The 27,441-nt window shown below is 43.7% G+C and overlaps 1 protein-coding gene and 1 long non-coding RNA gene across 4 annotated transcripts in view; one reads left to right on the top strand and one right to left on the bottom strand.

Moving 5' to 3' along the window:
- LOC115139175 (uncharacterized) overlaps positions 1 to 10,861 on the top strand; it is a 23,758-nt gene extending 12,897 nt beyond the window's left edge. For both annotated transcript variants that reach the window (XR_003865078.2, XR_003865077.2), the window contains exons 3-4: positions 10,043 to 10,203; positions 10,340 to 10,861. This is a non-coding gene — a long non-coding RNA (uncharacterized LOC115139175). The remainder of the gene's footprint in view (positions 1 to 10,042; positions 10,204 to 10,339) is intronic.
- On the bottom strand, positions 8,624 to 27,441 carry LOC115139174 (AN1-type zinc finger protein 3-like). 2 transcript variants are annotated; one of them, XM_029676306.2, is made up of 7 exons: positions 27,163 to 27,436; positions 26,709 to 27,067; positions 24,042 to 24,082; positions 21,782 to 21,988; positions 10,605 to 10,673; positions 10,347 to 10,523; positions 8,624 to 10,233 (listed from the first exon to the last, which is right to left on the bottom strand). In XM_029676306.2, the coding sequence occupies exons 2-7, from the start codon at positions 26,771 to 26,773 to the stop codon at positions 10,079 to 10,081; spliced, it is 714 nt and encodes a 237-aa protein (XP_029532166.1). In that variant the 5' UTR covers positions 26,774 to 27,067; positions 27,163 to 27,436; the 3' UTR covers positions 8,624 to 10,078. The 2 variants fall into 2 exon arrangements, with proteins under 2 accessions (XP_029532166.1, XP_029532167.1); XM_029676307.2 differs by lacking the exon at positions 10,605 to 10,673 and having other exon boundaries at positions 27,163 to 27,441.

Genomic DNA, 27,441 nt, shown 5'->3' with positions numbered 1-27,441 from the left:
CCACGCATCGCGCCGACAGAAACAAACATCTTTCTGGTAAGAAGAGTGGCGGGCGTATGCCTCATGACTAACGAGACATGGTGTGATGAAGGAAACATACAGGAACTCAAATCCTTCTGTTCACCTGATTTAGAATTCCTCACAATCAAATGTAGACCGCATTATCTTCCAAGAGAATTCTCTTCGATTATAATCACAGCCGTATATATCCCCCAAGCAGACACGTCGATGGCTCTGAACGAACTTTATTTAACTCTTTGCAAACTGGAAACCATTTATCCGGAGGCTGCATTCATTGTAGCTGGGGATTTTAACAAAGCTAATCTGAAAACAAGACTCCTAAATTTTATCAGCATATCGATTGCGCAACCAGGGGTGGTAAAACCCTGGATCACTGTTACTCTAACTTCCGCGACGCATATAAGGCCCTGCCCCGCCCCGCCCCCTTTCGGAAAAGCTGACCACGACTCCATTTTGTTGATCCCTGCCTACAGGCAGAAACTGAAACAAGAGGCTCCCACACTGAGGTCTGTCCAACGCTGGTCAGACCAAGCTGACTCCACACTCCAAGACTGCTTCCATCACGTGGACTGGGACATGTTTCGTATTGCGTCAGATAAAAATATTGACGAATACGCTGATTCGGTGTGCGAGTTCATTAGAACGTGCGTTGAAGATGTCGTTCCCATAGCAACGATAAAAACATTCCCTAACCAGAAACCGTGGATTGATGGCAGCATTCGCGTGAAACTGAAAGCGCAAACCACTGCTTTTAATCAGGGCAAGGTGTCTGGCAACATGACCGAATACAAACAGTGCAGCTATTCCCTCCGCAAGGCTATTAAACAAGCTAAGCGTCAGTACAGAGACAAAGTAGAATCTCAATTCAACGGCTCAGACACAAGAGGCATGTGGCAGGGTCTACAGTCAATCACGGACTACAAGAAGAAACCCAGTCCAGTCACGGACCAGGATGTCTTGCTCCCAGGCAGACTAAATAACTTTTTTGCCCGCTTTGAGGACAATACAGTGCCACTGACACTGCCTGCAACGAAAACATGCGGTCTCTCCTTCACTGCAGCCGAGGTGAGTAAGACATTTAAACGTGTTAACCCTCGCAAGGCTGCAGGCCCAGACGGCATCCCCAGCCGCGCCCTCAGAGCATGCGCAGACCAGCTGGCCGGTGTGTTTACGGACATATTCAATCAATCCCTATACCAGTCTGCTGTTCCCACATGCTTCAAGAGGGACACCATTGTTCCTGTTCCCAAGAAAGCTAAGGTAACTGAGCTAAACGACTACCGCCCCGTAGCACTCACTTCCGTCATCATGAAGTGCTTTGAGAGACTAGTCAAGGACCATATCACCTCCACCCTACCTGACACCCTAGACCCACTCCAATTTGCTTACCGCCCAAATAGGTCCACAGACGATGCAATCTCAACCACACTGCACACTGCCCTAACCCACCTGGACAAGAGGAATACCTATGTGAGAATGCTGTTCATCGACTACAGCTCGGCATTCAACACCATAGTACCCTCCAAGCTCGTCATCAAGCTCGAGACCCTGGGTCTCGACCCCGCCCTGTGCAACTGGGTACTGGACTTCCTGACGGGCCGCCCCCAGGTGGTGAGGGTAGGCAACTGCTCCGCCCTCAACCGTAAGGCTCTCCAGAGGGTAGTGAGGTCTGCACAACGCATCACCGGGGGCAAACTACCTGCCCTCCAGGACACCTACACCACCCGATGTTACAGGAAGGCCATAAAGATCATCAAGGACATCAACCACCCGAACCACTGCCTGTTCACCCCGCTATCATCCAGAAGGCGAGGTCAGTACAGGTGCATCAAAGCTGGGACCGAGAGACTGAAAAACAGCTTCTATCTCAAGGCCATCAGACTGTTAAACAGCAATCACTAACATTGAGTGGCTGTTGCCAACACACTGTCATTGTCACTGACCCAACTCCAGCCACTTTAATAATGGGAATTGATGGGAAATGATGTAAATATATCACTAGCCACTTTAAACAATGCTACCTTATATAATGTTACTTATCCTACATTATTCATCTCATATGCATACGTATATCCTGTACTCTACATCATCGACTGCATCCTTATGTAATACATGTATCACTAGCCACTTTAACTATGCCACTTTGTTTACTTTGTCTACATACTCATCTCATATGTATATACTGTACTTGATACCATCTACTGTATGCTGCTCTGTACCATCACTCATTCATATATCCTTATGTACATATTCTTTATCCCCTTACACTGTGTATAAGACAGTAGTTTTGGAATTGTTAGTTAGATTACTTGTTGGTTATCACTGCATTGTCGGAACTAGAAGCAGAAGCATTTCGCTACACTCGCATTAACATCTGCTAACCATGTGTATGTGACAAATACAATTTGATTTACAAACAATAGTACACAAGTATAAACACCATGGGACCACACAGCTGTCATACTGCTCAGGAAGGAGACACGTTCTGTCTCCTAGAGATGAACATACTTTGGTACGAAAAGTGCAAATCAATCCCAGAACAACAGCAAAGGACCTTGTGAAGATGCTGGAGGAAACCGGTACAAAAGTATCTTTTTCCACAGTAAAATGAGCCCTATATCGACAAAACCTAATCGGCCACTCAGCAAGGAAGAAGCTACTGCTCCAAAACTGCCATAAAAAGCCAGACTACGTTTTGCAACTGCACATGGGGACAAAGAGTGTACTTTTTGGAGGAAGGTCCTCTGGTCTGATGAAACAAAAATAGAACTGCTTGGCCATAATGACCACTGTTATGTTTGGAGGAAAAAGAGGGATGCTTGTAAGACAAAGAACACTACCCTAACCGTGAAGCACGGGGGTGGTAGCATCATGTTGTGGGGGTGCTTTTTTGCAGGAGGGACTGGTGCACTTCACAAAATAGATGGCATCATGAGGATGGAAAATTATATGGATATATTGAAGCAACATCTCAAGACATCAGTCAGGAAGTTAAATCTTGGTTGCAAATGGGTCTTTCAAATGGACAATGACCCCCCCAAGCATGCTTCCAAAGTTGTGGCAAAACTGCTTAAGGATAACAAAGTCAAGGTATTGGAGTGGCCATCACAAAGCCTGACCTCAATCCTATAGAAAATGTGTAGGCAGAACTGAAAAGCATGTGTGAGCAAGGAGGCCTACAAACCCGACTCAGTTATACCAATGTGTGACCCAAGTTAAACAATTTAAAGGCAATGCTACCAAATACATATTGAATGTATTTAAACTTCTGACCCACTGGGAATGTGATGAAATAAATAAAAGCTAAAATAAATAATTCTCTCTACTATTATTCTGACATTTCACATTCTTAAAATAAAGTGGTGATCCTAAGACAGGGAATTTTTACTAGGATTAAATGTTGGGAATTGTGAGAAACTGAGTTTAAATGAATTTGGCTAAGGTGTATGTAAACTTCCGACTTCAACTGTACTTGTCTAACAGAACACAGACGGTGTTCTTTAATGGAAGCCTATCAAATATAATCCAGTTAGAATCAGGAATTCCCCAGGGTAGCTGTTTAGGCCCCTTGCTTTTTTCAATTTTTACTAACGACATGCCACTGACTGTGTAAAGCTAGAGTTTCTATGCATGCGGATGGCTCAATGCTACTACAGCGACTGAAATGACTGCAACACTCAACAAAGAGCTGCAGTTAGTTTCAGAGTGGGTGGCAAGAAATAAGTTAGCCCTAAATATTTCTAAAACTAAAAGCACTGTATTTGGAACAAAATACTCACTAAATCCTAAACTTCAACTAAATCTTGTAATAAATAATGTGGACATGAGCAAGTTGAGATGACTAAACTGCTTGGAGTAACACTAGATTGTAAACTGTCATGGTCAAAACATATTGATTTGATACAGTAGTAGCTAAGATGGGGAGAAGTCTATAATAAAGCGATGCTCTGCCTTCTTAACAACACTATCAACAAGGCAGGTCCTACAGGCCCTGGGTTTGTTGCACCTTGACTACTGTTCAGTTGTGTGGTCAGGTGCCACAACGAAGGACTTTGCAATTGGCTCAGAACAGGGCAGCACGGCTGGCCCTTGGATGTACACAGAGAGCTAATATTAATAATATGCATGTCAATCTCGCCTGGCTGGAAGTGGAGGAGAGATTGACTTCATCACCACTTTTATTTATCACAGGTCTGTCTAAACTACTGGCACACAGCTCTGACACACATATACACCCCACAAGACATGCCACAAGAGGTCTCTTCAGAGTCCCCAAGTCCAGAACAGACTATAGGAGAAACACAGTACTACATAGAGCCATGACTACATGGAACTCTATTCCATATCAAGTAACTGACGCAGGCAGTAAAATTAGATTTAAAAAACACCTTATGGAACAGCGGGGACTGTGAAGCAAAACAAACATTGGTACTGTAGATGCAGTGGGGCAAAAAAAGTATTTAGTCAGCCACCAATTGTGCAAGTTCTCCCACTTAAAAAGATGAGGCCTGTAATTTATCATAGGTACACTTCAACTATGACAGACAAAATGGAAAAAAAATCCAGAAAATCACATTGTAAGATTTTTAATGAATTTATTTGCAAATTACCATTCACAACCAAAGCTCACGCTGATGTTGGCTTCGTTCTGTAGTTATTATCTGAACCATTCTGACATCGGACCGTCGTCCTCACATCCTCGGAACAGGAGGTTACATTGTCGTCAAGGCTTTATATAGGAAGGGAGAGGAGGGCGTGTTTGAAAAGTTTTATAGCCAGTTATGAGCCACAATTGGAGTCCTCCACTGCCATGACACCCTTTGGATCATACACTGATTGAGCATAGCCCTACCTTATGAAAACGCAAATCTCACATTTTATCCCATCACAAATAATTTCATATTCAAACATTTAAATTGAACAACAATTACATGTGAATCCGATAACTCTGATGTGTAGACTTTCCACTGTAGAGTTTGTCAGCTTATCATTGATGAGAATGTCTCAGATGACAACCGAACTGACATCATATTCATTAGGTACCACCGCATATGTTCAATTAGTCGGATTACCAGAATATAGTTCATTTCCCCCCACCTTCTGATGTTCCCAGAATCTCTGTTAACCAAAGGGTTTGCAAATGTAACATCAGTAGGGTAGAGAGAGGAAAAGGGGGGGGGGGGGGAGGTATTTATGACTGTCATAAACCTACCCCCAGGCCAACGTCATGACAATGGTTTGACCTTGAGAGAGGCAGAGAGTGCTGCCAATCTGAGCCGCTTCACCGTAGCATCCATCATCTGGACGTTCCAAAATGAGAATAGGCACAGTTCAAGTCGGAAGTTTACATACACCTTAACCAAATACATTTAAACTCAGTTTTTCACAATTCCTGTCATATAATCCCAGTAAAATTTCCCTGTTTTAGGTCAGTTAGGATCACCACTTTATTTTAAGAATGTGAAATGTCAGAATAACAGTAGAGTGATTTATTTCAGCTTTTATTTATTTCATCACATTCCTAGTCGGTCAGAAGTTTCCATACACTCAATTAGTATTTGGTAGCATTGCCTTTAAATTGTTTAACTTGGGTCAAATGTTTCGGTAGCCTTCCTCAAGCTTCCCACAAGTCGGGTGAATTTTGGCCCATTCCTCCTGACAGAGCTGGTGTAACTGAGTCAGTTTTGTAGGCCTCCTTGCTCGCACACACTTTTTCAGTCTGCCCACAAATTTTATATGGTATTGAGGTCAGGGCTTTGTGATGGCCACTCCAATACCTTGACTTTGTTGTCTTTAAGCCATTTTGCCACAACTTTGGAAGTATGCTTGGGGTCATTGTCCATTTGGAAGACCCATTGGGAACCAAACTTTTACTTCCTGACTGATGTCTTGAGACGATGCTTCAATATTTCCACAGTTTTCCACCCTCATGATGCCATCTATTTTGTGAAGTGCACCAGTCCCTCCTGCAGCAAAGCACCCCGACAACATGGGGGTGCAGCAAAGCATCCCCCTTTTTCCTCCAAACATAAAGATGGTCATTATGGCCAAACAGTTCTATTTTTGTTGCATTAGACCAGAGGACATTTCTCCAAAAAGTACACTCTTTGTCCCCATGTGCAGTTTCAAACCGTAGTCTGGCTTTTTTTAATGGCGGTTTTGGAGCAGTGGCTTCTTCCTTGCTGAGCGGCCTTTCAGGTTATGTCGACATAGGGGTCATTTTACTGTGGATATAGATACGTTTGTACCTGTTTCCTCCAGCATCTTCACGAGGTCCTTTGCTGTTGTTCTGGGATTGATTTGCACTTTTTGCACCAAAATATGTTTATTTCTAGGAGACAGAACGCGTCTCCTTCCTGAGCGGTATGACAGCTGCATGGTCCCATGGTTTTTATACTTGCGTACTATTGCTTGTTCAGATGAACGTGGTACCTTCAGGTGTTTGGAAATGGCTCCCAAGGATGAACCAGACTTTGAGGTCTACAATTTTTTCCTGAGGTATTGGCTGATTTCTTTTGATTTTCCCATGATGTCAAGCAAAGAGGCACTGAGTTTGAAGGTAGGCCTTGAAATACATCCACAGGTACACCGGCAATTGACTCTATGTCAATTAGCCTATCAGAAACTTCTAAAGCCATGACACCAGTTTGTGCCTTTTAAACAGCTTGAAAAATTCCAGTCAACTCAGTGTAAGTAAACTTCTGACCCACTGGAATTGTGATAGTGAATTATAAGTGAGATAATCTTTAAAAAATAGTTGGAAAAATTACTTGTCATGCACAAAGTAGATGTCCTAATAGACTTGCCAAAACTATAGTTTGTTAACAAGAAATGTGTGGAGTGGTTGAATAACAATTCCAACCTAAGTGTATGTAAACATTCGACTTCAACTGTATGTACTGCAGACATTGGACCTCTACTACTTTACAGTAGTACAACAAAGCACAGTAAAGAAAGTAGATTCTAATACATACTGTATGGGCAAACAAATGTTTAATGTATTACTGTATGTATGAAATTAGGAGCTATACTATAACATGTTAATCTTGTATACTGTTACTGTAATGTATGCTATTTTTTGTTTTTGGAGAACTGAAAGACAACCACATATTTAAATGAATAGGCGGCTGCCATTGTTCAAATGGTAGTTGAAAAGAATGCTATAAAAATGTGGGAAATCCAGCAACGGATGATTGAAAACTGTCTTACATAACATCAGTGAGCTTATCGACCATAGCCCGCATTCTTAAACATCATCATGAGGCAACTCTGAGTCCCATTTGAAAGGATAAAACGGTACAAATACAAGTAATGTGCTAGTATTACACTTTTGAAACAGACTCAATGTTGCCAGTGAAATTTACTCTCATTTCAGAGAATCATGAAGTTGGATGCAATTCCCATCCCCCAAGAACTCCTATTCATAGATTAATTTAGCAAAGACTAGTAGGAGAAACATCATTGGTCAGGGTGGGGGAAATGATACCATATGCTCAGTTATGAGCCACAATGGAGTCCTCCACTGCCATGACATCCTTTGGATCATACAACACTGCCCATCTCTCATTTCCTGAACACCTTACATTCATCTTTTTCAGACGGTCAGGTGACCCTGAGCAGCAAATGTTCTAATTTGGGACAATGTGAGTTTCCATCAGGCTCGCAACGGTTTCCATGACCATACCAGGTTTACAATTCTCAACCCCATTGCGTTTTCAGCATGGTGGTGGTATGATCGCAAACCCCATGAACATATGGCCCTTCACTAGGCGATGGAAGCCACCTTGTGGTGACATTCCAGCTGAATCCTTGCCAGAAGATATCCCCCCCCGGACCAAGGAGAATAACGGCTGTGGTGTTGATTATCTGTGGCCGGACCAAAACAGAAATTAAATTGTTTTCGAAATGGAGTGTGTGACTTTTGACAGGTTCTTTATCTATTCCATACAGTAGTGCAAATAAGCTTATTTTTCTTCCTTTACGTATGAAAAATATTTACTGTGTTTGTGTGCATACAGTATGCTGTTGAAATACATAACTTGCACTTGTTATGTACAGAGTAACAATCTTAGTCTTTACACTGAAATAGTGACAGATCACACTGACATTCAGATCCTAAGTTAAATTAATTTGATGTGCATCTAATTTTGAACAGGGAGCACATTTTAATTGCTGTGTTTCATTAAGCAAGATGGGGTTTGGGCAGTTTCAGCACCTGAGATGTTTTGGGAAACTAATGCCCATGATCTTGGAATGAGATGTTCAGCGAGCAGGTGTTCAACTTCACCTTTTGAGCAGAGAAGTGGGGCAATAGAGGACATTAACAGGGAAAGGGTTTGGGCAATCCTCAAAACAAGGGCTAGATTAAGTTAACACAAATCAGAAGGGTACGGGCACAGACGCAATCGTATGATATTTATTGTTCCTTTGTCAGTCAAAAGTATGTCTACTTTTCACACAAGTTGTATGTAAAAAGTGTCAATTTTAGCTTCCCCCCCCATTACGGATATTGACAATAAGGTTTGCACTTCGTTGTTTGATGGACTCCTTATAAAGTCACCCATTATACACTTCAACTTTAAAGATCACACAGACGACCCACTCCTCAAATCCAGTTTAATCATCCTCAGCAAAAAGGCCAAATACAATAAGAGAAAACAAAGTTATTTTTTATACATTTAACTAAATATGCAGTGCTATGCTAGTGTGTAAGTAAATCAAAACCATATGGTTAAATACAATTTCTTTTAAGATACAGAAAGATATTAATTTCTTCCATTAGCACTCGCGAGAACAGGTCGCAAAATATCAAAATAAAACCAGCCACAACGGTACGCTCCTTTTTTGTTGTTGACCACTACACATCACTCCCTCAGTCCTTCAAATCATCCCTCGCACCAGAAGGGGACCAGTGAGAGTCGAAGGAAGCAGAGGAGAGGGGGATGGAGTGAAGAATGAGATGAGCATTGGGACCAGCACAGTCAAGTAGTGTGACTAGGGTAGTAGGAGAAAATATGGAACAGACTAGCAGTATACTACTTAGAATGAACCAACATATCAGGCATGCATTCTAAGTGGTATTCTATTATGGCCATGTGAACAGCCATGGTTCAATAGTCCAAGGAGTCAGGGATTTTGTATGTACAGAAGAGGGAGTAGAGTGCATTACAAAACAAAGAGCAGGAACAGCATCACTCATTCAAAGGGCAGCAGGCAGAGAAGAGCTTCTGCTTGTGTGTCTCCAGTCCATTTGTTCAGACTGATCCAACAGAGGAGCGGAGGAGGAGGTTGGCTGCAGTACAAAGGTTAGTGGTCTGGTTTGGATTCAAACCACTCTGGCAGAGACTCATAGGAACAAACACAGCCACACAACAACTGACCCAGGACCTGGGGAACAATGTCCTCACTCAACACACAAGCCAATTCAATCCAATGCCATGCAGAGCCATTGGGCAAGGAAAAGAGAAAATAAGGTGGGAGTTAAAGGTCGATATCCCACCCTCCTACAACCTGAGGAGTGGTCTAGGGACAGACAGGTCTATGTTCCGTTCCTTAGTGACCATTGACATAGTGAAAACCTGCTGACAAAGACAACTAAGGAGCCGGTAAGGAGAGAGAGGTCAGTTTCATATAGGAAGTACTGTTGCAGACAGTCTTTTGTGATCGGTGAAGCAGAGGGGGAAAAAAAGAGTGTTGCGCTATGGCGACGCTGCTGTGTACTAAAATAAATAATCTGACCGTTCTTTCTTTATAGGGTCCTTATTGAATCTGAAGACTGGGCGAGTTAAGGCTGTGAAAATGAACATGCGATAGTGACAGTGTGGCTCCAGAGGTTGCCGTGGTGACAGTGTCAAAGTCAGAGTCCAAACTGTCAAAACTAACAGGAGTGGATCAACAATACTCAGATCCAGAATGATGGGGCAAATTGTGAGTCTATTTCAACCATGCTCGCTCTCCCTTCTACCCCCGCTCACTTTCCCTTCTCCCCACTCCCTCCCTCGCTCCTTTCACCCTCTTGAAGTGCCTAGTGTGGAGACGGGCGGTCAATGGGAGCAACTCAGGAGCACTCTTCTCCAATGCGCTGGCACGAGCGGCCCACCTTGCGGTCCAGCTTCACCATCTTGAGGACGGCCTCCTCACGCCCACGCCCCAGGTGGTCGAACAGGCAGTCGTGCTGCTCAGGTAGACGGTGCAGCATGCAGAACACGTAGCCTAGGAGAGGAAGAAAGACAGAAGGAGAACAATGTTAAAATGACTGAAGTCGCAGTTAGGAGACATGAAAACTAAGGGCAGATGTGTTTGTGTCGTTCCCATGCAGTACTTACCGCAGCGACAGGAGCCCAGTTCCTGCTGTACCAGCTCCAGTTTGGTTTGGCAGCGATAGCAGCGCCGGCGGTTTTTCTGCTTGGGTCCTGGGCTAGGCTCCTCGCTAACCGCCTCCCCCTCCTCAGAGTCCCCCCGTGCCCGTTTCTCCGGTGACGCCTCGCTCTCCAGCCCTGAAGCTGAAAGAACAGAAGGTTACACGGTGTCAGAGTCCAACGTACAGTTTTGCACAAACACAGGGAGCAGGAGCAAGGCTGTACCTGATTCGCAAGGACGTTTTTTGGGCGTACAGAGGGTACCTTGGGCTGTTTCTGTGCATGATAATAGTTCTGTGGAGAGAGAAAGAAAAAAAAGAAAAAAAAAAGTGTAAGACAGGAAACATTCCTCATTGATCAAGAGCCTCTTGAGCCTCGTGTGTCACCTAGACCAAGAAGCAGGGAATTAGATACAGCTTTGGAGACAAAACAATCTTGAATATAAGACCTTGTGGCAATGTTATGTAATAAAATAAGCTCAAGTAACTTCAAAATCCATATAAAAATCCTGACATGCCAAGTCTCTGTTTATATCAACATACCCTTACATTAACATGAAGGTAACAACAAAAACACAAGATACTGCAGTTGGTTTAAAACTGGGAACCTTAAATGAAATCCTGGGAGAAGCAAGCAGATCTTAAGATTGTCAGTGCAACTATGTTGCCCCACTATGCGTCCTATCTAGGCCAGGCTGAGTGCATGCATTGCCAGCAGAGTAAGACACACACAGAACCACTCCTCCAGAGGCAGAAATAGAAGCAAGCCGTCAGTCCAACCTTACAGACCTCTGCCAACACAGATCATGAAATACATACAGTATATACACTGAGTGTACAAAACATTAAGAACACAGGCTCTTTCCATGATAGACACCGGGTGAAAGCTATGATCACATGTTAAGTCTACGTCATTCAATGTAGATGAGAGGAGACCGGTTAAAGAAAGATTTTTAAGCAGAGACATGGATTGTTTGTGTGCCATTCAGAGGGTGAACGGACAAGACAAAATGTTTAAGTGCCTTTGGACTGGGTATGGTAGGTGCCAGGTGCACTGGTTTGTGTCAAGAACTGCAAAGCTGCTGGGTGGAGGTTTCCACCCTTAAGTTTCCAGTGTGTATCAAGAATGGTCCACCAGCTAAAGGACATCCAGCCAACTTAACTGTGGGAAGCATTGGAGTCAACATGGGCCAGCATCCCAGTGGAACTCTTTAGACACCTTGTTGTCCATGCCCAACAAATTGAAGTTGTTCTGAGGGCAAACTAAATATTAGGAGGGTGTTCCTAATGTTTTGTACACTAAGTGTACATTGAAAGCAAGTGGTTCCACACGTGTGGTTACGGAGTTAATTTTGGGATGCTAATTTCTTAATTGTTTTTATTTTACCAGATAAATTGACAGAACACATTTTCATTTACAGCAATAACCTGGGGAATAGCTACCGGGAGAGGGGGCGAAGGAGTCAATTGGAAGCTGGGGATGATTAGGTGGCCATGATGGTATGAGGGCTAAATTGGAAATTTAGCCAGGACACCCGGGTTAACACCCTTGCGATGGCATTAATTGTATTTAACTAGGCAAGTCAGTTAAGAACAAATTCTTATTTACAATGACAGCCTACCCCAGCCAAACCCTAACACTAAGCCAATTGTGCGCTGCCCTATGGGACTCCCAATCACAGCCAGCTGCGATAAAGCCTGGAATCGAACCAGGGTCTGTAGTGAATGCCTCCAGCACTGAGATGCAGTGCCTTAGACCGCTGCACCACTCAGGAGTATACCACCTTTCACCGGCTTCATCAATAAAGTGCATCGACGACGTCGTCCCCACAGTGACTGTACGTACTAGAGGTCGAGCGACTGACTTTAACGCCGATAACGATTGGAGGACCAGAAATACCGATTTAAAAAAAAATTGGGGATTTTTATTTAATTGTAATAATGACAATTACAACAATACTGAATGAACAGTTATTTTAACTTAATATAATACATCAATAATGGAACATGTTAAATTTGGTTTAAATAATGCAAAAACAAAGTGTTGGAGAAGAAAGTAAAAGTGCAATATGTGGCATGTAAAAAAAAGCTAACGTTTAAGTTCCTTGCTCAGAACATATGAAAGCCGGTGGTTCCTTTTAACATGAGTCTTCAATATTCCCAGGATAGAAGTCTTAGGTTGTAGTTATTATAGGACAATTTTTCTCTATACCATTTGTATTTCATATACCTTTGACTTTTGGATGTTCTTATAGGCACTTCAGTATTGCCAGTGTAACAGTATAGCTTCCGTCCCTCTCCTCGCCCCTACCTGGGCTCGAACCAGGGACACATCGATAGTCACCCTCGAAGCATCGTTACCCATCGCTCCACAAAAGCCTTGCAGAGCAAGAGGAACAACTACTTCAAGGTCTCAGAGCGAGTGCAACGCTATTAGCACGCACCCCGCTAACCATTTGACATCGGTTACACCAGTGCACGAAAGTGCTGTTTGAATGAATGCTTACGAGTCTGCTGCTGCCTACCAACGCTCAGTCAGACTGCTCTATCAAATCATGGACTTAATTATAATAAACACAGAAATACGAGCCTTAGGTCATTAATATGGTCAAATCCGGAAACTATCATTTCTAAAACAAAATGTTTATTATTTCAGTGAAATACGGAACAGTTCCGTATTTTATCTAACGGGTGGCATCCCTAAGTATAAATATTGCTGTTACATTGCACAACCTTCAATGTTATGTCATAATTATGTATGGTCTTTGTTTGGAAATGATCTTCACATTGGGCCGCCTGGCTTGTTGCGAACTAACTGCTGCATATACCCCGACTCTGCTTGCACAGAACGCAAGAGAAGTGACACCATTTCCCTAGTTAAAAGAAATTCATGTTAGCGGTAAAAAATATATACTTGTGTATTGATTTTAAAGAAGGGCACTGATGTTTATGGTTAGGTACACATTAGTGCAACGACAGTGCTTTTTTTCATGAATGTGCTTAAATCGTCACCCGTTTGGCAAAGTAGGCTGTAATTCGATGAGAAATTGACACCACATTGATTATATGCAACACAGGACAAGCTAGATAAACTAGTAATATCAACCATGTGTAGTTAACTGGTGATTATGTTAAGATTGATAGGTTTAATGCTAGCTAGCAACTTACCTTGGCTTGCTGCACTCGCATAACAGGTAGTCAAGTCAGCCTGCCACGCAGTCTCCTCGTGGAATGCAATGTAATCGGCCACAATCTGTGTCTAAAACTGCAGATTGTTATGAAAACTTTAAAAATCGGCCCCAATTATCGGCCGACCTCTAGTACGTACATATTCCAACCAGAAGTTATGGATTACAAGCAACATCTGCAATGAGCTAAAGGCTAGAGCTGCCGCTTTCAAGGAGCGGGACACTAATCCAGATGCTTAAAAGAAATCCCGCTATGCCCTCAGAACCATCAAGCAGGCAGTGTCAATACAGGACTAAGATTGAATCCTACTACGCCGGCTCTCGTCAGATGTGGCAGGGCTAGCAAACTATTATGTACTACCAAGTGAAACCCAGCCGTGAGCTGCCCAGTGACACGAGCCTACCAGACGAGCTAAATTCCTTTTATGCTCGCTTCAAGGCAAGCAACACTGAAGCATGCACGAGATGTTCTGGACGACTGATGACGCGCTCCCTAGCCCATGAGAGCAAGACCTTTAAACAGGCCAGCATTCACAAAGCCGCGGGGGCCAGACGGATTACCAGGACGTGTACTCTACGCATGCGTAGACCAACTGGCAAGAGTCTTCACTGATATGTTCAACTTCTCCCTAACAGAGTCTGTAATACCTACACGATTCAAACAGACCACCATAGTCCCTGTGCCCAAGAAAGCGAAAGTAACCTGCGTAAATGACTAGTCGGTAGCCATGAAGTGCTTTGAAAGGCTGGTCATGGCTCATATCAACACCATCATCCCGGAAACCCTAGACTAGAGGTCGACGGATTAAATCAGGCCCGATTTCAAGTTCTCTTAACAATTGGTAATCAGCATTTTTGGATGCCAATTACATTGCAATCCACGAGAAGACTGCGTGGCAGGCTGACCACATGTTACATGAGTGCAGCAAGGAGCCACGGTAGGTTTCTAGTTTTTTTGTATAGCCGAAACATACAATATACTTGCACTGAAGCCGCTCAACAACTACATCATATCAGTCATCCAACAGATTCCCATTCACAGCGACACACAGAAGCATCCAGAGTCAATGCCCTGCTCAAGGGCACGTTGACAAATCTACCATCAGCCCAAAAAATGTGAACCCGAACCCTCCAAGATCTCCCCCCCAGTTCCCCCAAAAGCTGTCCCTCAACCATTTGAGGTCCCTCCCACAGCCCCCCCCCCAAAAAAATATAAGAACCCCCCCCAATGCACCAACAACCAAGAGAATGAACTAAAGAGAAAAAAGGAAAAGACCAGGTTGCTAGCTAGCATTAAACTTATCTTATGAAAAATCAATCACATAATCACTAGTTAACCTAATATCAACCATGTGTAGTTAAGTAGCTTGTCTTGCGTTGCATATAATCAATGCAGTGCCTGTTAATTTATCATTGAATCACAGCCTACTTCGCCAAACAGGTGATGATTTCACAAAAGCGCATTGCCGAAAAAGCACTATCGTTGCACCAATGTACCTAACCATGAACATCAATCCCTTCCTTAAAATCAATACACAAATATATTTTTTAAACTTGCATATTTAGTTAAAAGAAATTAATGTTAGCAGGCAATATTAACTAGGGAAATTGTGTCATTTCTCTTGCGTCCATTGCACGCAGAGTCAGGGTATATGCAGCAGTTTGGGCCACCTGGTGAAGACCATTTCTTCCTTACAAAGGCCGTAATTAATTTGCCAGAATTTTACATAATTATGACATAACATTGAAGGCTGTGCAATGTAACAGCAAGATTCGATAAAATACGGAATGGTTACGCATTTCACTGAAAGAATCAACGTTTTGTTTTCGAAATGATAGTTTCCGGATTTGACCATATTAATGACCTAAGGCTCGTATTTGTGTGTTTATTATAATTAAGTCTGATTTGATAGAGCAGTCTGACTGCGGGGTGGTAGGCATCAGCATGCTCGCAAGCATTCATTCAAACAGCACTGCGTTTGCCAGAAGCAATGCTTGAAGCACAGCGCTGTTTATGACTTCAAGCCTATCAACTCCCGAGATTAGGCTGGCAATACTAAAGTGCCTATTAGAACATCCAATAGTCAAAGGTATATGAAATACAAATGGTATAGAGAGAAATAGTTGACCGTCATAATTCCTATAATAACTACAACCTAAAACTTCTTAACTGGGAATATTGAAGACTCATGTTAAAAGGAACCACCAGCTTTCATATGGTCTCATGTTCTGAGCAAGGAACCTAAACGATAGCTTTTTACAGGGTACATATTGCACTTTTACTTTCTTCTCCAACTTTTTTTTATTTCACCTTTATTTAACCAGGTAAGCAAGTTGAGAACAAGTTCTCATTTACAATTGCGACCTGGCCAAGATAAAGCAAAGCAGTTCGACACATACAACGACACAGAGTTACACATGGAGTAAAACAAACATACAGTCAATAATACAGTAAAAAAAAACAAGTCTATATACAATGTGAGCAAATTAGGTGAGAAGGGAGGTAAAGGCAAAAAAGGCCATAGTGGCAAAGTAAATACAATATAGCAAGTAAAACACTGGAATGGTAGTTTTGCAATGGAAGAATGTGCAAAGTAGAAATAAAAATAATGGGGTGCAAAGGAGCAAAATAAATAAATAAATTAAATACAGTTGGGAAAGAGGTAGTTGTTTGGGCTAAATTATAGGTGGGCTATGTACAGGTGCAGTAATCTGTAAGATGCTCTGACAGTTGGTGCTTAAAGCTAGTGAGGGAGATAAGTGTTTCCAATTTAAGAGATTTTTGTAGTTCGTTCCAGTCATTGGCAGCAGAGAACTGGAAGGAGAGCGGCCAAAGAAAGAATTGGTTTTGGGGGTGACTAGAGAGATATACCTGCTGGAGCGTGTGCTACAGGTGGGAGATGCTATGGTGACCAGCGAGCTGAGATAAGGGGGACTTTACCTAGCAGGGTCTTGTAGATGACATGGAGCCAGTGGGTTTGGCGACGAGTATGAAGCGAGGGCCAGCCAACGAGAGCGTACAGGTCGCAATGGTGGGTAGTATATGGGGATTTGGTGACAAAACGGATTGCACTGTGATAGACTGCATCCAATTTGTTGAGTAGGGTATTGGAGGCTATTTTGTAAATGACATCGCCAAAGTCGAGGATTGGTAGGATGGTCAATTTTACAAGGGTATGTTTGGCAGCATGAGTGAAGGATGCTTTGTTGCGAAATAGGAAGCCAATTCTAGATTTAACTTTGGATTGGAGATGTTTGATATGGGTCTGGAAGGAGAGTTTACAGTCTAACCAGACACCTAAGTATTTGTAGTTGTCCACGTATTCTAAGTCAGAGCCGTCCAGAGTAGTGATGTTGGACAGGCAGGTAGGTGCAGGTAGCGATCGGTTGAAGAGCATGCATTTAGTTTTACTTGTATTTAAGAGCAATTGGAGGCCACGGAAGGAGAGTTGTATGGCATTGAAGCTTGCCTGGAGGGTTGTTAACACAGTGTCCAAAGAAGGGCCGGAAGTATACAGAATGGTGTCGTCTGCGTAGAGGTGGATCAGAGACTCACCAGCAGCAAGAGCGACCTCATTGATGTATACAGAGAAGAGAGTCGGTCAAGAATTGAACCCTGTGGCACCCCCATAGAGACTGCCAGAGGTCCGGACAGCAGACCCTCCGATTTGACACACTGAACTCTATCAGAGAAGTAGTTGGTGAACCAGGCGAGGCAATCATTTGAGAAACCAAGGCTGTCGAGTCTGCCGATGAGGATGCGGTGGTTGACAGAGTCGAAAGCCTTGGCCAGATCAATGAATACGGCTGCACAGTAATGTTTCTTATCGATGGCGGTTAAGATATCGTTTAGGACCTTGAGCGTGGCTGAGGTGCACCCATGACCAGCTCTGAAACCAGATTGCATAGCAGAGAAGGTATGGTGAGATTCGAAATGGTCGGTAATCTGTTTGTTGACTTGGCTTTCAAGACCTTAGAAAGGCATGGTAGGATAGATATAGGTCTGTAACAGTTTGGGTCAAGAGTGTCCCCCCTTTGAAGAGGGGATGACCGCAGCTGCTTTCCAATCTTTGGGAATCTCAGATGACACGAAAGAGAGGTTGAACAGGCTAGTAATAGGGGTGGCAACAATTTCGGCAGATAATTTTAGAAAGAAAGGGTCCAGATTGTCTAGCCCGGCTGATTTGTAGGGGTCCAGATTTTTCAGCTCTTTCAGAACTTCAGCTGAATGGATTTGGGAGAAGGAGAAATGGGGAAGGCTTGGGCGAGTTGCTGTTGGGGGTGCAGTGCTGTTGACCGGGGTAGGAGTTGCCAGGTGGAAAGCATGGCCAGCCGTAGAAAAATGCTTATTGAAATTCTCAATTATGGTGGATTTATCAGTGGTGACAGTGTTTCCTATCTTCAGTGCAGTGGGCAGCTGGGAGGAGGTGTTCTTATTCTCCATGGACTTTACAGTGTCCCAGAACTTTTTGAGTTAGTGTTGCAGGAAGCAAATTTCTGCTTGAAAAAGCTAGCCTTGGCTTTTCTAACTGCCTGTGTATAACGGTTTCTAGCTTCCCTGAACAGCTGCATATCACGGGGGCTGTTCGATGCGAATGCAGAACGCCATAGGATGTTTTTGTGTTGGTTAAGGGCAGTCAGGTCTGGGGAGAACCAAGGGCTATATCTGTTCCTGGTTCTAATTTTCTTGAATGGGGCATGTTTATTTAAGATTGTTAGGAAGGCATTTAAAAAAAATATCCAGGCATCCTCTACTGACGGGATGAGATCAATATCCTTCCAGGACACCCCGGCCAGGTCGATTAGAAAGGCCTGCTCGCTGAAGTGTTTCAGGGAGCGTTTTACAGTGATGAGTGGAGGTCGTTTGACCGCTGACCCATTACGGATGCAGGCAATGATCGCTGAGATCTTGGTTGAAGACAGCAGAGGTGTATTTAGAGGGGAAGTTGGTTAGGATGATATCTATGAGGGTGCCCGTGTTTAAGGCTTTGGGGGGGTACCTGGTAGGTTCATTGATAATTTGTGTGAGATTGAGGGCATCAAGTTTAGATTGTAGGATGGCTGGGGTGTTAAGCATGTTCCAGTTTAGGTCGCCTAGCAGCACGAGCTCTGAAGATAGATGGGGGGCAATCAGTTCACATATGGTGTCCAGAGCACAGCTGGGGGCAGAGGGTGGTCTATAGCAGGCGGCAACGGTGAGAGACTTGTTTTTAGAGAGGTGGATTTTTAAAAGTAGAAGTTCAAATTGTTTGGGTACAGACCTGGATAGTAGGACAGAACTCTGCAGGCTTTCTTTGCAGTAGATTGCAACACCGCCCCCTTTGGCAGTTCTATCTTGTCTGAAAATGTTGTAGTTTGGAATTAAAATTTCTGAATTTTTGGTGGTCTTCCTAAGCCAGGATTCAGACACAGCTAGAACATCCGGGTTGGCAGAGTGTGCTAAAGCAGTGAAAAGAACAAACTTAGGGAGGAGGCTTCTAATGTTAACATGCATGAAACCAAGGCTATTACGGTTACAGAAGTCATCAAAAGAGAGCGCCTGGGGAATAGGAGTGGAGCTAGGCACTGCAGGGCCTGGATTCACCTCTACATCGCCAGAGGAACATAGGAGGAGAAGAATAAGGGTACGGCTAAAAGCAATAAGAATTGGTCGTCTAGAACATCTGGAACAGAGAGTAAAAGGAGGTTTCTGGGGGCGATAAAATAGCATCAAGGTATAATGTACAGACAAAGGTATGGTAGGATGTGAATACAGTGGAGGTAAACCTAGGTATTGAGTGATGAAGAGAGATATATTGTCTCTAGAAACATCATTGAAACCAGGAGATGTCATTGCATGTGTGGGTGGTGGAACTAATAAGTTGGATAAGGTATAGTGAGCAGGACTAGAGGCTCTACAGTGAAATAAGCCAATAAACACTAACCAGAACAGCAATGGATCCAAAAGCATACTTAGTCGAGTGATCAAAAGGGTCCAGGGAGTGGAGAGGTTGGTTTGGGGGTCACGGCGATTTAGACAGCTAGCCAGGACATCGGTAGCAAGCTAGCATAGGATGGAGGTCTGTTGTTAGCCACCTCTTGCGTTCCGTCAGTAGATTAGTGGAGTTCCGTGTTGTAGAGGGGATTAGTCCAAATCACACAACAACAAAAAAAATAAAAACAATAGATATAGTTATAGAGGCCCAAGAAGAAACATAATAATAATAAAAATAAATAAATTGTCCGATTGTCTATTCTGAGAGCAGCCGGTATGACAGCTAACGGTTAGCAGGCCGCAGATGGGCATTCAGGTAACGTCGCGACGGAGGAGCCAGCCGGATCTCCTTCGGGTAGATAACGTCGGCAGTCCAGTTGTGAAGGCCCGGTGGGGCTCCGCGTAGGCAGTAAAACGGGTCCGGATAGGTGACTGCAGCCCAGGAGTGATTGACGGAGCTCAGGAGTGATTGACGGAGCTGGCTAGCTCCGGAGTAATTGATGTTTGCTCCGGAATCGACGAAGGCAGATAGACACACGGATAGCAGCCAGCTAGCTGTGAGATCAGGGAGTGAATGTCCAGAGAGCAGTTGAAATCCAGGGACATGGAGAGAAAAATCGGTCCGGTATGTTCCGTTCCGAGCCGCGCTGCGCCGTACAAAACTGGCGATAGATTTTCGAGTTAAAGGATAGCTGATGTCCAACACGGTTTTTGCATTATTTAAACTAAAATGATTTTATTTATCTATTATATTAAGTTAAAATAAGTGTTCATTGAGTATTGCTGTAATTGTCGTTACAAAAATATATATATTGTTAAATTTTTTATTTTTTATATTTTTTTTTAAATCAGCCGATTAATCGGTATCAGCTATTTTTGGTCCTCCAATAAAATCGGTATTGGTGTTAAAATCATAATCCGTCGACCTCAATCCTAGACCTACTCCAATTCACATACCGCGCCAACAGATCACGCAATCTCAATCGCACTCAACACTGCCCTTTCCCACCCGGACAAAAGGAACACCTATGTGAGAATGCTATTCATCGACTACAGCTCGGCATTCAACACCATAGTGCCCTCAAAGGTAATCACTACGCTAAGGACCCTGGGACTAAACACCTCCCTCTGCCATTGGATCCTGGACTCCCTGACGGGCTGCCCTTAGGTGTTAAGGGTAGGCAACAACACATCTGCCACACTGATCCTCAACACTTGGGCCCCTCAGGGGTACATGCTTAGTCCCCTCCTGTACTCCATTCACCCACGACTGCATGGCCCAGCACAACTCCAACACCATCATTAAGTTTGCTGACGACCCAACAGTGGTAGGCCTGATCTCTGACCTCCCTATAGGCTCTCGTCGGTGACCTAGCAGTGTGGTGCCAGGACAACAACCTCTCCCTCAATGCGAACAAGACAAAGAAGCTGATCGTGGTCTACAGGAAAAGGAGGGAAACTGCTTGGCATCGACCGTAGTGCGCTACAGAGGGTAGTACGAACGGAGCGGTATATCACTGTGCTTCCTGCATCTAGGACCTATATACTAGGCAGTGTCAGAGGAAGGCCCAAAGTAATTGCCAAAGAATCCAATCATCCAAGTCAGACTGTTCTCTCTGCTACTGCACCGCAAGCGGTACCGGAGAACCAGGTCTAGGTCCAAAAGGCTCCTTAACTTCTACCCACAAGCCTGCTGAACAATGAATCAAATGGCCACCCAGACTATTTACATTGACAGCCACCTCATAACACCCAAGCCAGCAGTAGGATGCAAGGTGGTGTCATGCATAAAAATGGTCAGTTGACCATTATCTTGGCTAGAAGAGATCTGTGACTTTGAAAGAGATTTCAAAAAGGGCATAGGGGGTTTGAAGGGTGGGTGTGTGTGTCTGTCTCAACTCAATTTAAGTATTTAAATAAGTTAATGTAAAATACTATTCAAAACTTTCTCCAAATAATTGTTTCCAAATATCCCTAGGACCATACAGACCTAGGTTCAAATCTGAGTATTTAAAAATACACTTAAGTATTTCCTAATAAATTTCCAAATACTTGTATTTTCAAATAAAAAAATATTTAAATACTTCCTTCAAAATGTATATGAAAGTATTGAAATACCATAAATAGTATTTGAACCCATGTCAGATTGAATGACTGAATGAATTACTATAGCGGAGTTCATTTTCAAAGGTTCCAGAAAGTGCAACATCTCAAAACTAAGTTGTGGACCCTTCATCTTACCGTCCTGTGTATTGGATAACATGAGGACAGGGTCTTCGGTTGATGCAGATGGCTGCTCGGAGTTAGTGAGTGGTGACGACAATAGGGATTGGCTACTTTTGCTGCTGCTACTACTCATCTCGCTATTGAAGACAGCCGATTGGGTACTCCCAGTGCTCGGGCTGGGTTTTGGGGCACAGTCCTCATCAGTCTGCTTCTTCTCGATATCTGAAAGAGATTAAATATAATGCTTTTTAGAGCCCCAAGCACCACATACATCGGCTCTTGACAGACCAGCTGCTTCAATACATCAACACCATCATGCTGGAAACCCTAGACCCACTCCAATTCGCATACAGATGACACAATCGCACTCCACACTGCCCTTTCCCACCGGGACAAAAGGAACACCTATGTGAGAATGCTGTTCATTGACTACAGCTCAGCGTTCAACACCATAGTGCCCACAAAGTGCATCACTAAGCTAAGGACCCTGGGACTAAACACCTCCCACTGCAACTGAATCCTGGACTTCCTGATTGGCTGCCCCCCAGGAGGTAAGGGTAGGCAACACCTGCCATGCTGATCCTCATTACTGGGGCCACTCAGGGGTGTGTGCTTAGACCCCTCTTGTACTCCCTGTTCACCCACAACTGCATGGCCAAGCACAACTCCAACACCATCAAGTTTGCTGACGACAAGTGGTAGGCCTGATTACTGACAACGATAAGACCGCCTATAGGGAGGTCAGAGACCTGGCAGTGTGGTGCCAGGACAACAACCTCTCCCTCAATGTGAGCAAGACAAAGGAGATGATCGTGTACTATAGGAAAAGGAGGGCCGAACAGGCCCCCCATTAACATCGGCGGGAATTAAGTGGAACGGGTTTGAGAGCTTAAAGTTCCTTGGTGTCCACATCACCAACAAACTATCATGGTCCAAACACACCAAGACTGTCGTGAAGAGGGTACAACCCCCCCCTCGGCATCTGACCGAAAGGCGCTCCAGAGGGTAGTGTGTACAGCTCAGAACATCACTGGGTCCAAGCTTCCTGCCATCCAGGATCTATATACTAGGCGGTGTAAGAGGAAGGCCCAAAGTAATTGTCAAAGAGTCCAGTCACCCAAGTCAGACTGCTCTCTGCTACCGCACAGCAAGCGCTACCAGAGCGCCAAGTCTAGGACCAAAAGGCTCCTTGACAGCTTCTACCCCGAAGCCATAAGACTGCAGATCAATTAATCAAAATGGCCACCCCCTCGTTTTATACACTACAGCTACTCGTTTATTATCTATGCAGTCACTTGACAAATTACCTCGACTAACCTGTACCCCTTGTATATAGCCTCGTATTTGTTAAGTAATGTTAATGTGTTAACTTCTAGATTTTATTAAATTGTTTTACTTTAGTTTATTTAGTAAATATTTTCTTAGCTCTATTTCTTGAACTGCATTGTTAGTTAAAGGCTTGTAAGTAAGCATTTCACATTAAAGTCTAAACCAGTTGTATTCAGCACATGACAAAACATTTGATTTGGCACACAAATATACACGTGGGGGCATGCATCACCACCCCCAAGACGCCAATCATAAACTTAGATGGAATGGCTCAGAATGAGCGTATTTTAGGCTACCAGAGTTTATCCATCAACTGCCCATACCATAACAGCACAAGCTCAAAAAGCAGCTGGGTCATATCTTAATCCTCCATAGAAGTCATTTCTGCTGTCGCTGTGCTCTTGTGTATCAAATCTATTCTAAGCAATGCTGCCCCTTTAGGTACCGTCTTCACCGAGCGCACTCGTTTCCATGGACACTGCCAGAGTTCCAGCATACTTTCTCTCTTCCACGCCTCCCAAAAAGGACTACAGAAGCCAGTCACAAAAAACTCAGTCACAATCTCAATTTTAGAGCTGCAATCATTTACCACAGCAGGCTTGAGAGTCAAAACCCTGACATACAGGCATGCATGATATCAGACCTGGGTGAATATTTTCCCTGACACCAATCTTACTCATTCTTGAGAGATCACCATTATGCCAGTAAGAAGTTTTTTTACAGCATGCCTATGGAATATTTCATAGGGATTTTTATACCATAAGGGGAAACACTTTACTTCTACAAAATATGTCTAACGAACTAAGCTGGCTAATCGAAAGTGTTAGAAACAGCAGAGACATCACACGAGGCAGAAATCTGCACATCCCCCCCCTGATGTCTCAGGTACACACAGAGCTCTGCCACATAACAGAAACCCATTGTCCACACATATGGGAAGGCTTACCAGCAAAACATTTTGAGCAGAGGTTCATGGTTTTACTGGACCTGGGGAGAGATAAAAAAAATTTAAAAATCAGTCACAGAAAGATGGTACCAAGCCCACTAAACAATTTGTCAACGCAATCTGCCCCTCTTATTTGCAGCTAAACAACAAATAAAAACATGCATGACTATTTCAATTCCGCTCAGGACACTCAAACATGAGCCATTTTTTTGTACCCAGACAGTCTGATGGACCTACGAGGTTGCCATAGCTACAGAGTGAGTGAAAATAAGCTGATGGCAGGGGTGACAGATGACAGAAAGTCATGGCAGGGAAGAAGAGAAGGGGGAAACAAACAAAGGCTATGGGGGAGGGGAATGTAAAGGGCGTCACAAATCGTTCAAAAGGGAAGGAGCACAAGGTAGTAATAAAGTGGATATTTTTTACAGCAACAAATGAGTGACAGGTAGACCAACATCCCTTTGATCTTATCCCTCATTGGTTAAGAAGCTAATCAGTCCAGGCTAAGCAGATGTGTGGAGAGGCCATCCTGACAGGCTTTGACTTTTAGGACAACTGACCAACCTGGCCAGTGAGGGGTCATTACTGACAAGTAGGCTAGTCAACTCAACATGGATAGGCCCAACAACTACACAAGATCGTTGTGGATCAATCACATTTTTGCAATACTGTATACATTACAATATGTTTTGGTCAGAAATAGGCTAGACAAAATCTAGGCCTATATAGAAAACAAACATCAAAGCAGACAGGTTCTCCCCTCTCACAATCCTAATCATGTAGAATAAGTCCAACTCAACACATGGCAGACTAAACTCCATGACACATGCATGCAAACAAACCAAACCCTTCCATGTAATATCAAAAACATGTTCAACCCAACCAAAAAAATACATCTCCCACTAAACATGCAGCATTTTCTCAGGCTTTCCTTTGAATCCCTCCCTCAATGACATCATGTTTCCAGAGGTTGGCTAATGGTTGTTCTCATTCTGGACATCTGACACAATGCTGGGACGTTTCTGTTTAGGGCTCTGTGATCACTGTCAATATGGGAGAGGCTGGAACGAAGGTATTCAGCCCATTGTGCCCTTTGGAGGTAACGTGACCAATGCAGTGTTCCAATTGACTTAGGATACATTTAGAACTCATCCTACCACGACCTTAACAGCAATTTCCCCACGTACATCACGTGTCATTCAGCGGCACAGTGTCTAAGCCTATACCTAGAAAAGCCTCCATCATAGAAGTGAGTTCTGACCAGCCCCATGCTAGCTTAATCCTTGAATCCTTTCACTACATTGAAGACTTGTCTGCCTACCCACTTTCAGTTTACGCATTATAACCGAATGCCTCGTCTTCCTACAGGCTTCTGCTGAGCTAACATGTTGATCAAAACATAATATCAGTCTAGAATGATCTGTCCAATGGACAGTGTCCATAGAAATCTATGGGCCTGTCATTATCAAAGACTGTCCTTTGCACTCGGTCACAATTTTATGCACCAGGTAAGAACTGACCAAAAACAGAAAGGCGCTGCTAATTCATCCCGGATTTCTTGAAACTAGCCAACTTCTAAATGCAAAGCCTATATCCTGCAGTGTTGAGATAGACACCCCTCCCAATGTTTAATGAGGCATAGCCTGCCATGACTGACAGTCCTAGTCAACAGCAATACTCAAACTGAACAGGATGTGTTCATGGCTCTGGATGTAAGCAGACATACTCTAAAAAGAGATAGGCTTAACACACAAGGGAAGGGCTACAAGGAAAGAACGCCTGAGAGACCTTCAGAGGGGAAACTGACAAGCTTCAGACACCTCAAACCGGGTGTGGACTGCAGGAGCAGTAAACAGGCTGCCGGTTGCGTCACCTGACATTGACAGATGTGAGTAATTCAGTTTGCTCACATGTAGCCTAAGCAAAGTTGCCAACAACCGGATGTTCCGGTTCAGGGATACAACCATTTTCAACCTAGCTTCCCTTTCCGCTGAAAAACAGCAGACCACTAGGCTACCTGCCCTGAAGAGCCTCAGTGTGACTAGTAGAGTGCATGGGCCGAAAGAGATGGGCAGGGTTTTGGTAATAAAATTCCCCATCATTGCCCATACAGGTTTGACTGCCCAGTTCAAACAAATCAACCATTTTTTATTCCTAGCATTGCCTAGAATCTTTGCTTGGTCCCTCTATTTCACAAATGAGACTGGAATGTGAGGGAGGAACGTGCTGTAACTCGATGATTGTGTTTACACTAATGACAGTCGGGAGAACATTGGATAAAGTGTCCAACGTTTCATCTTCAGTTAGGATATCACAGCTATATGACTGGCTACATTTCCATTTAAGGAGACTTAGCTAAACGAACTAGACCGAAGAATAGCCTAGACCACATCAGATTCTAACCAAAAAACGGAAACATTCAAAACCACAGTTGTAAAGTCATACTCTGGAGATTTCACGCTTTGATAGAACTACACTCACTGACAGAGGGGAGATGTATAAAAACATTCAGATCAGTTGTGTAGCTAGCTCAGATATCAACTTATCCCCAACCCCCACCCGGTCTGCCCAACAGAACAACAATGGATTTAGTCTAGGCGACATTAATTACCATCCCCACATTAACCCATCTCCACAACAAATAATACATGATGTGCGACATCTTACCCCCAAAATCCACATGGACACCGAGTTGGTAAAGGTTTGCTGCGCTCACTACCAGTATCCCCCATGTCTTCAATAAAATGATGGTACGCAAGGCTGGGGAGGAGACAGGGGCCTTGTCTTTGTCAAGGATCTTCAGCCAACTCAAATATATGATATCCGCTTCTATAAATAGTCCTCGGTCAATTTGGACAGAGAAGGTGGATGGCTTTGCCGACACGAGCGGCCACAGGGATCCGAATAGTCATAAACGGCTCAGTTTGGATTAATTGAGCATTCAAGTGTCCACACCGGACTCAACGCAATCAGCTGGCGCTCGGCTACTACGAATAGCCAGAGGGGGTGTCAGTGCTTTATCCAACCTGTAACATGAACCACACAAATTCAACATTACAATAAATATTTCCAACAATCTCAATATTATCACACGTATTCGACACAGCGTATAAACAGTTACCTCGTTATCATTCCACTATGGTACACGGTGTGCTGCGTCCCTCTCCGTGGGACCACCCTATTTATCTTGCCTGTGGGGGCAGTCTGGCCTCAAAGACGATACGTATTATACAGCGGGCCGACATGTACAAAGTAATCAGATCAGGAAACTACGGGTACCTGACCCTCATTATGGCTCACATTTAGAATAAAACGTGCACTGTGCCCTATCAATAGAATCAAAATGGCGTGCTTTGAACACAATCCCCAGTGTTTCAAATTCCTGCGTAACGAGGGCAAT

The sequence above is a fragment of the Oncorhynchus nerka genome, linkage group LG13 (assembly GCF_034236695.1).
Source record: "Oncorhynchus nerka isolate Pitt River linkage group LG13, Oner_Uvic_2.0, whole genome shotgun sequence".
Classification (NCBI taxonomy): Eukaryota; Metazoa; Chordata; class Actinopteri; order Salmoniformes; family Salmonidae; genus Oncorhynchus; species Oncorhynchus nerka.
This window is presented reverse-complemented; position numbering and strand designations above follow the sequence as displayed.

Excerpts from the sequence above, each read along its gene's own strand:
- LOC115139174 (XM_029676306.2), bottom strand. The coding sequence starts at position 26,773 with ATGGGGGATACTGGTAGTGAGCGCAGCAAACCTTTACCAACTCGGTGT. Across the intron at positions 10,674-21,781 it reads GTTATCCAATACACAGGACG|AACTATTATCATGCACAGAA; the intron begins GTAAGATGAAGG and ends CTCTCTCCACAG. Across the intron at positions 10,524-10,604 it reads AAAACGTCCTTGCGAATCAG|CTTCAGGGCTGGAGAGCGAG; the intron begins GTACAGCCTTGC and ends CTGTTCTTTCAG.